General features: G+C 41.7%; 1 protein-coding gene across 1 annotated transcript; it reads left to right on the top strand.

Annotated features, from left to right (window-relative positions):
- The first annotated feature begins 2,990 nt into the window (after positions 1-2,990).
- Positions 2,991-3,461, top strand: Higd1a (HIG1 hypoxia inducible domain family member 1A). The gene has a single exon (XM_021627301.2). The coding sequence runs from the start codon at positions 3,060-3,062 to the stop codon at positions 3,339-3,341; it is 282 nt and encodes a 93-aa protein (XP_021482976.1). The 5' UTR covers positions 2,991-3,059; the 3' UTR covers positions 3,342-3,461.
- Positions 3,462-10,610: the final 7,149 nt, after the last annotated feature.

The following is a 10,610-nucleotide window of genomic DNA, read 5'->3' as shown; positions in this document are numbered from 1 at the left end:
CAGAGACAGTCTTTCAGGAGACAAAGCACACAGTCAGCCATGTTATTTTCTTCTAGGACTTTTCATTGTACAAATGTTCCCTCTACAATCTAAGTTATACATACCTGTAATCTCAGAAATTGGTGGTAGAGGCAGGAGTATCAGGAGTTACAGGCCATCCCAGGCTACATAAGACCTCAAAACAAACAAACAAAAAGTTTACTCCAGGTACCAAGCTCTCACAAAGCCTAAATCTCAGACATTCTCATAAAGACTACTGTGATATGTTAGGCATCTCAAAGTTCTAAAACCAAAGATACCTCAGAAACCAATATAAAAGCCACTACTATGACATAACCAACAATTTTAAAAGAGTTCTTAAGGTATTTAGTTCTTACCAAATCAAAGTCTGTGCATAAAAGTCTGTAAAAACTGCAGATCTGATGCAGACCATGCAGTCAAGCCAAATATGAGACCTGAGATACTGCAAGCTACAAATGTGCAATCAATTTGCAAAATAAAATGACCATAGTGAATATTATTCCAAATAACAAGAGACGAAGCGTTGATATCTCTCAAGTGGAGGTTTATCCAGCCAAAGGAGGCTGGGGCTTAGGTTTATCAATAGTGGTTGATAACTAAAGCAAAGTTTCAGGCTACCGATTGTCACCTACAAGGATGTAAGCACTGATCATCACCATTGTTCACCCTCTTGCCTAGGACCCCAAACAGATATTTCTTTTTGGTTGTCAGTTATGTTACCAATCAGCTTGGTGGGATTCTTTTTCTCTGCCTAGATGAAACAGCAGGCACTGTTTCAACAGCTGATCTACAACAGGTAGTCACTGTATATCTCAGCATTCAACAGCAGCTTTATTACAGTTCTCAAACAGGCTGCCAATACCGGGACCTTTGGCTCTGCAAGTATTCTGCACATCTGTAGTCCTAGGAAGTCAGGATTTTCTTAGTCCTAGACAGTAGTTGGCATTGTAGCTTCAGGGCCTGGGACCTGAGACCTTTGGCCTAAAGACCTCCCAGCTCTCTAAAACTCTTCTAGGGGCCAAGGCTTTAATTTCTCTTCCTTGGCTCTTCACAGCCTTCTACCATTCTTCAGCTTCAGCTCCTAACCTTTCTCTGTTTCTTAAATTTCTCTTGCTGCTCCTTCAGACTGTTCAGCTGCCTGTTGTTGCCTTGGCTGCTTTCGTAGATGATGCCTTTTGGGAGGCAGCCATGGATGCTCTTTATTGTTGCTGCTACTTCTATCGACATCAGCCTCAAGCACTATGGTTCTACCCCTTTTGCAGCTGTCAGTGCAGCAACCACTTGCTACTTTTGCAGATCTATCTGCTAATCATTCAATTCTGATTCTTCTTCAGCTTCCAAACAGCTGACTGTCTTACTGCTTTTGCAGTTCATCCTGCCTAGTGGTTGGATGTCATTGCTGTTGCTTCTTTGCTGCCTCATCCATTGACATTGCTCTGCTATCTCTGATACTTCTTTCTTCTTGCTACCAGCTCAGTCTGCTCTACTAAAAGTAGGCAAGAAAATACTATGAAGAGAATCCATTTATTGAGCCTAGTGGTGCAACACTGGAGAGGAAGAACAAAAGAGTATCTTCCAGGAATATCTCAAAATAAGCTGGCTGCCTGCTTAAGTAGTCAGAGAAGATGTGTTTGTAAATAAAGGTCTGGGATTATACCAATCATTGACAATGTCTCTTCTGTGCCCCTCTGCCAAGCCACCAGAGGAAGTACTCTCACTTTTGTCTAGGACAGTGTTTCTCAATCTGTGGGTCATGAGCCCTTTGGGGGTTGAATGACCTTTTCACGGGTGTCACTTACAACCAAGGAAAAACACAGAGATTTATATTACAATTCATAACAATAGCGAAATTAGTTATGAATTAGCAATAAAAATAATTTTATGGTTTGGGGTCACCACAATATGAGGAACTGTATTAAAGGGTCACAGCATTAGGAAGTTTGAGAACCACTGGTCTAGGTAAAAGTCCTTGTAGGTTGATCTAGAGTGCACCATGGCTGTGAAAGCAAACTGAAACAGTCTTGCTGGCTAGTACTTCACCTTCAGGAGCCAATACAACCAGCTATCATCACAGTTCAGTTTTTCAAGACATGTATAAAATGACCATAAGAGTAATCCAGATAGTTTTTGACTGACAGTTCTTTTGTTCAAGAGAGTCAGGACAAAGGATACAATAGCTTCCAAACGGGTAGCAGAAGTGTCCAACCTCACCCCATCATTGCTTTTTTACAGGAATAGAAACATCAAGACAAATGCTTATATTAAGTACGTAAAGAACTTACCAGTAGTGCTACTCACATTGCTCAGTGCGTAAAGGCACTTTCTGCCAAGCCTGAGCACCTGAACTCTTTATCTCCAGATCGCATGTGGAAGAAGGAAAGAATGAATGCCTGCTACTTGTCCTCTGCCTCCACATGCACACAATGATACACACAAAGCAAATAAATAGACGTAAAAGAAATTTTTAAAGAAATATCATTAATACAAATACTGAATCAACATATCTTAACAGTGTTTCCAACATTATCTAATACCTGCCCAGTGCCTCCCAGAGAGAGGTGGGTCCCTCTCATTTGTTCGTTCCCAAATCAGCCCATGAATTCAATTCAACAAAAATCCCATCCCTCAAAAACTTTTGTGTAGACATTCAAGCTGATCCCAAAATGACAATGGAAAGACAAACAAGACTGTCAAGTAACTGTGGAAAGTAGAATGAGCTGGAAGACACCCACAACACAGACTGGATAATCACTCCCTTGTTGCAGCAAGTAAGATGCCAGCAGCAAACAGGGCCGAAGAAAAACCTGTCAGTGGAGCAGAACAGATTCAAAACCAGTCCCTCACAGGCATGGCCATTTGATCAAAGATGCAGGGCAATCCAAGGGAAAGGCTGGTTTCAACTGGTGCTGTTAGATACAACTGAATGTTCACAGAAACTTAGTTCAATCAAAACTAAAACCCCGACTCAGAGGCAGCGGCCAGAAGCCGGCGGGACTGGACGGGGCAGTGACTCTCGGAAGACCCTTCAAGAAATCACAATGTCGACCAACACAGACCTTTCACTTTCTTCATACGATGAAGGCCAGGGGTCCAAGTTTATTCGGAAAGCTAAAGAGACACCATTTGTCCCCATTGGAATGGCAGGATTTGCAGCAATTGTTGCATTTGGGTTATACAAACTGAAGAGCAGGGGAAATACGAAGATGTCCATTCACTTGATTCACATGCGCGTGGCTGCCCAGGGCTTTGTCGTGGGGGCCATGACTCTCGGTATGGCCTATTCCATGTATCAAGAATTCTGGGCCAAGCGCAAGCCTTAGAAGAAGAGCCGCTGCCTTGGTCTGGGAAGTGCTTGCTTAGGTAGACGTCTCATATTGAGGTTCCATGTTTGTGTCTATAATAAATAACGTGTGGGTTAGAGATAAAAAAAAAAAAAAAAAAAACTAAAACCCAATGGAAAAAATAACTCAAATGTATTGTAACTATAAATATAAAATGTTACTCTGCGAAACTTTCAGAAGTCACAGGAGAAACCCTGATACCAAAACAATTCATGAAAACAAAAACTGATTAACTGGACTTCACCAACTTATGTTTATCCAACAAAAGACACTGTTAAGAAAACAAAAAGATACACCATAGACTGGAAGAAAAATATCATAAATTCTCTTTCCTGCAAATTAGTTGTACCCAGAAAATACAATGAATTGCAACAACTTTATTTTTCAAAAAAAAAAAAAAAAAAATGGGCACAAGGATTGAACAAATATATTATCAAAGAGTGTGTGGCTAACAAAAAAAAGCCTCAGCAGCACTCTGCACTTGGAAATTCAGACCAGGATGAGTGTGCACATTTTACTTTATTAGAAAGTAGGAGGAAAGAGGGGGAAAATAACAGTACTGCATGCTGATGATGGTGCGAGGTGCCTAGAACCCATCTATTAAGCTCCAGGAAACTGGCAATACCTTACAAATTCGGCAACTGACCATAGGACCCAACAACTTTTATATTTATCCAACATAAATACAAACACATGCTCACAGAGAAATTACTACAGGAATGCTCATAGTGAATTGTTTGTAGTTTCCAAAAACTGGAAAGCACCCAGATGTCTATCAGCCAGCAAAGGAATAAACCAAGTGAGGTGCTGTCACTGACAGAATAAATCTTAGCAACAAAAAGCGTGCACGCATGTAGCAGCAGGCACGGATCTCTAATGCATTATGCCAAAGGAGAAAAGCCGGATTTCAAAAGTTACATATTGTAAGTCTTCCTGAACGTAACGCTGTGGAACAGGCAAAACTACAGGAAGTGCAGACAGGTGAGATGCTGCCACTGCCGCTGAGGGGAGGAACCACCACGAGTAACCTTAAGAGAGCATCTCTGGGGCTGTGATTATGTGATTATGTTGTAAAATTTGAGTGTGCTGGTGGTCAGGTGACTGCATTTGGCACAGAGCTGGGAAATGTAAAAGGGGTATTATGTTTACCTCACTATATTTGACTTTGTTTTAAAACACAGACGTCAATACAAGTTAACAGGACAGATCTAACGGTAGAGCATGACACTAAGGACTGGTAGTGAGGACTTCGGCTGATTACCTTGCAGGCCCTGCCCACTACTACTGGTAATGTCGCAGTGTGTAAGCCCTGCACGTAAGTTCCTGCTACCTCTGCAAGTGCAGACGAACACGAAGCAGCACCCGAGGCTTAGCATCCAGGAGTCCAGTCTCTTTAACTTTAATCTTCTTGATTTCAGCAATCATTTTGTTTAGAACTAGAAAAAAAGACAGAAGTAGAGGCCCTATGCTGATAAACAATTAATCTTGCAGAATAATCAACTCCACTCAATAAAAATCTGAGACCCAATGTTCAGATTGAGATTAAATGCCTTTGTTTTTCATCCAGTTTGTACACTGTTTAAACAAGGATTTTTTTAAGCCCTGACTTTTAAAAGGTCACACTGTGCAACATTTTTCTAAATCTTTGTCTAGTCTCACAACAAGGTAAGTTTCCTTAATGCTGCTACAAACCAGGTAAAAAGCATGCCGAGGTGAAAGTTAAATAAGAAGCTATCTCAAATACCATTTTTAAAAGGCAAACATCAACCTTGTAAGTATTAAAAGCATAGTCTAAAATCCACTCTGATGACAGTTTAAGAAAGCCGCTTTTATGTGCTGGGAGCCTGGCCCTGCAAGGTCTTTTAAATGCCAGTGTTTACCTAAAAATGCAGGCAAGGACCAGAATCTGGCCTTGAAGAGGCGCCTTTGACTGCACACAGTGAACCCAATCTTTAACCAATAAATTGTTCCACACCTTTGTCTCTGCAGAGAGGCACAGAGGTCTGCTCTCACAAGAACGCACAAGCCTCTTTAAAGTCAGGTAGCTCTTTACTCTGCACCTCTGTACTTGTTGGTTTAGAGTCTCTGAGTGACAATGCACATCACTGCTTTATGGGGGGTTTTGTGCTGTCATCTGTGCTACTGATTGTACTTTGACTTAGATCAAAGTCAAAAGCGCCTAGAAAGACATGCAGACCACAATGTGACAAATAGCATGCCATGTTTGACACAGCAAACAATAAATTACTTTCATCAACCTGATTAAGAATCCCGTGTTTTCAATGCTAATTCTGATGTCTGAAATGATAGAACTTTCTACATTCTCAAACAAGGAGTTTCAAATCCGAAGAAAAAGACATAAATAGAGCCCACATACCACAAGTTCTGAAATCCCTACTGTTCAAAGAACTGCGGTTTCAACCTGCTATTGTACAAAGCTCGCTGTAAGGTTTAAGTTGAATAGTACACATTCAAATCAAACATGCTAAAGCACCATTTTCTTGGTTGGAAACAGTTTGTGGTGTATCTATGCCAGACCAGACTGCATCACCAGCCTTGGCAGTGTTCAACAATGCTGCTACCACCAGTGGCTTTCCCTGTGAGCTTCAACTATAGGTGCTCTCCACAAGGAACAGCATCAGACAGAGCAGGGATGGAAGTAACTTCACCTGGGCTGTCACACTCTATCAAGAATGGCATCACTACCTCTTGCTCTGAGCCTCCATCCCTAGGTGCAAGCTGAGTGCATTACATATGATCTAACTCAATCCCTACAAAATTCTGCAAGATGGGAATTATTCCTTCATTTTTTAAGTGAAGGAATTGAGACATAAAAGCTAACCAACTTCCCTAAAACTGCATACATCAAGTAAGTGATCCAGTCTGGATTTGAACACCTCTCCCTCTCTCTGTCTCTCTGTGTGTCTCTGTCCTTCCCTCCCTCCTTTCTTCTACGGAAAGATGGAACCTGGGGCCTTGCACATGCTAGACAAACATTTTACCACTAAGCTACACCACTACCTCTGGTCTTTTTTCTTTTACAACCCAAACTCTATTATATCATGACAGCACCTTACTCTAATCTATGCATTTATAACCATAGACCCAAAATAGGCAAATAACAAACCGTACTACCAGAGTCACTGGCCCACCTTTTTTTATTGTGCTAATGAATAACAAAGGAGAAAAAATATAAAGAAGCTGTTTGCAAATGGAAACCATAGAAGTGACAAAGAATGGTTCTGACCTGTGCAAAAGCGAAGTATGGTAACCTGGTTTTGCATACTCAAGAGATATGGTTTAAAGTGGTAGACACATTTATGATTGGTTTGTTTGTTTTTGAGACAGCCCTGTCCTGTACCTCACTCCGTAGTCCACTCACTCTGTAGCTGGCCTTGAACTCTAGACATCCACCTGTTTCCTAAGTGCTGGGACTAAAGGTTTGCATGTGCTCCACCACTGCCTGGCTAGGAGACACATTTCAAAGGTTATTGTTGAATTTCTATTCGGAATCTAAAATTCTTCCCCCTCCAATTTAAAAAAAACTTATCATTAGTGTGTGATGTACGTGACTCGCACGTAGAGGTCAGAGGACAACCTTCAGGAGGAGATGGTTCTCTCCTCCCACCCTTACATGAATTCTAGGGATTGAACTCAGCAAGCACTTCACCCACTGACCCACCCTGCTAGTTCTAAATACTTTTTTCTGTTGGAGGAAACTAAGGAAAACTCTGGCCCAATATAGCAGAACACATCTCTTCCTTCTAACTTCATATACTCAATTCCCAGGCCTCGCCCTGAAGTCCCTACATCCAATAGGATGTACATTTATAGCCCACACATCTGGGACCTATACAACTGTAGCCCACACATTTACAGGCACACAGCTGAGGACCACGTACCTTGAGGTCTACATATCTGGGGTATATAGAGTTGGGGCCCACATACTCCAAGGTCTACATAAGCAGACTTCATATATCTGGAAGTTACACACAACAGGTCCTCACACCAGGACTCCACACATCTGAGGGTCTATACACCTAGGCCTAGGCCCTACACATCTGTGACCCAAATACCTCAAGGACACACTCCTGGTATCCACACCTCTGTGGTCTATATACCTGGAGCCTACACACCTGAAGTCCACACACGTGGGGTCTATACATCTGGAGTCTTCCTACCTAAGGCCTACATTCCAGGTACCCATAATCCTGGAGTCTATATACCTGGGGCACATACATTTGGAGTCCTTGTGCACTTCTCACTCTTAGGAATGGCCCTAACTGCTTTTTAGGGCCTTCCCCTCTCCTGTTTGACCAAGTCCTCTGAAGTCTTAGGGCTCAGCTTCTCCAACCTGCATACCTTGTTACTCTTTCAAGATGCTTCCCCCACTACCTTACTTTTCCATGTCTTTATCTTTATTGATTCCTATGGCCATTATTCCTCCAAATCTTCTGATTCTAAAGCCTGGCCTCCAAATCCAGACAGAGGATTTCAAATAAGAAAACATTTTGGGGCAATTACAAGAGGGAGCTGCCACAACTCCCTGGACCCAGTTGCACTTAAATACAGATGTTGTCCTTAAGCCTATAGCTGCTGTACTTAAGGATCAACCCAATTTTTTCATGACTCATTTTAAGAATAATAAAATGATTTAATATGTGTAGAAATATAACCTATCAGCAAGACCAGTTACTAAGAAACTGTCCAGACAGAAGAAATGAAATTTTCTCTGTGGAAAGTCCTTGAGGATTCAAAGTAGTACTGTATGATTTAAAGAGCCATTCACAATTTTAAATTTCTCATGAAAAGTATTTACTTCAAAAGTCTTCAGTATGGAAAGGGCCAAGTATGTAAACTATGGAATTGCAGTTTACTGTTCTCATTTTCAGTATTTATTGTGAATTCATATATATGTGAGTTCATGGACTGATGTCTTACTTGAAAGGTTAAATAATGTCACATTTCATATGGGATGATGCTTGAGCTGTCATCAAGCTGTCTTCTCCTTATGTGCTTATGTGCAACCATTTTCACTTACCTGGACAAAGCAAATAACATGGCCACATTAGAAATAGGGGAGAGGCAAAATGCAGACTCACTAGCAAGCACGTGGTGGGACTCTAAACCTGGCTCTCTTGCCATATGTCTCCTGTCTATGCACATGAACAGTACAAGCACAAAAGCCTTATGGGCTGTTGCTAGATTGTCTCACCATCCCCAGACATGGCTTAGGTGATCCAACAGCTCACTGGTGCCATCTGAATATTACCTACTTTTAGTTTATTTTTGTTTGTTTTTAGAAAATTGTCTTTCATCCCAGCTGAGACCAATACAACCTCCTCCTTACCCTGACCATTACCACCAACCTATAGAGTGACTCATCAGACAAGTAAGTCTTGCTTCTTGATACTCCTGGTTGGCAGTACAGAGAGGTGGTGGCACAGTCTTCTTAAGACAGAGGATATTCTAAAAGGAGGTCAAACATTCCATCCTAAATTGAAGTTGGCTAAGCTAAGGAAGTACACAACTCAAATGCTTTAATAAATCCCTAAAATTGACCAAATGCAGTAAGGACTAAAGAGAAAAAGACTATCAGAATAGCTAAGCCACCTTAAAGGAAAAGAAACCAGCCAAGTTACCTACAACTCTCAGACAAGCTGAGCAGTCTAAAAGAGGCTCAGACCACCTGGGCTGCCTGAAACAGTCTCCAGCGTGTTGAACTGCCTGCAGGAAGTGCAGTGAGCTTCCCAATAGCTGTCAACCATCCTAGAGTGGGCTTTTGGTGATGCAGCCATCTGAGTCATTACTGCCCCTGTAAATCCTCGCACATACTCCTGTAAGAAATCCCAATAAAACTCATCAGTTCACCGACACTGGACTTTAGTAGTATACTTTCTTTGGTCTGGTGTCAGTTCCCTATCTGAGGTGAACAGATATATGATCATGTCTCGCCAAGAATAGTGTCACACACACCATGATACAGTTAGTATTGTGTGCTTCTGTGCATTCTACCCTACTTCCCAATAGGATCAAACAGAGAAAGCATGTCTGTCTCTGAACTATAGCTGAGGCACCAAAGGCCACAGAATTCATCTAAAAGTCCCAAAGAAAACTCAAAGACACTGTGTGGAGCGAGTGTGGGGGGCGAAAACAAGACTAGAGGATACTGAAAGCCTTGCTTTCCTTCCTGCTCCAACAGTTAACAACCCTAACCTAAAAAGCCTCAGATCTCATACTACTAACCTACTGGCTCTCAGTCATATCACTCAATGCACATGTCCAGTTTTCACCAGGAAAAGACAATGCATTCAGAGAGGCAAGAAATGCACTTTCTGAAGCCAGAAGGCAGCAGTAGAGTCTGACGTTAACAAAGAGGGTATTTAATCTGTGAGTAATGAGATGACTATTATGGTTAGGATGTTGTCTGTTCTCCAGTGGTTATGGTCTTCATTGTGGCAGCGATGACATAGTGGGAGGTTCTCACGACACTGGAGCATCTTCTTGGGAAGAGTGAAGGTCAAGTTAGAATTATGGTCAAAGTAAAAGAGCTCAGTTAGTTCTTTTGTTGTAAAAATCCTGAAATAGGCTCTGATGCACTAAGGCTTCTGATCCAGCCACACAGACTCCTCATCCCTCAGAAACTCCTCATTCCTCAGAAACCATTGCACAGCATCCAGTATGAGGCTTTCTCCAGAGTCAAGCTAGCATCACGTCTATAAAAGTTGAACATCAAGCTGAACAATCTTTTTTTTTTTTTCCTTTATAAAGTAACCTGCCCTGCTCTGGTGAAACATGTATGCAAGGGCAGATGAGAAATATGAGCATAGAGAAGGAAACAAGACAGAATCAAAATGTAATATAAGTTGAAAACACTATAGCAGAAATGAGAATTACCTTGGATGGCCCATCAGAAGAAGCATGCCCAACCAGAACCTGTGGGTCAAAGATCTGTCAGCAGGACACTTCCCACTAAAGGGCTAGTACATGAAGATCCACCATATCACCAGTAACTAGGAAGATCCAAAAAACATAGTACAATCTCCTAACTAACAGGATTTTTTAAAGGGGAAGACAGGATAGTAGCTCACATCTGAATTCCTCCACACGGGAGGCTGAAGCAGAAAGATCGTGAGTTCAATGTAAGCCTAGGGTAATACTGAAAGCCCGTTTCAATGTCAAGACAAAAGTAGAAAACAAGTGTTAGAAACAATGTGGAAGCACTGAAGCCTCAGACCTTGCTTGTGA

Source organism: Meriones unguiculatus, chromosome 21 (genome assembly GCF_030254825.1).
Source record: "Meriones unguiculatus strain TT.TT164.6M chromosome 21, Bangor_MerUng_6.1, whole genome shotgun sequence".
NCBI classification, from domain to species: domain Eukaryota; kingdom Metazoa; phylum Chordata; class Mammalia; order Rodentia; family Muridae; genus Meriones; species Meriones unguiculatus.
The sequence above is the reverse complement of the archived record's forward strand: the minus strand, read 5'-3'. Positions and strand labels throughout refer to the sequence as shown.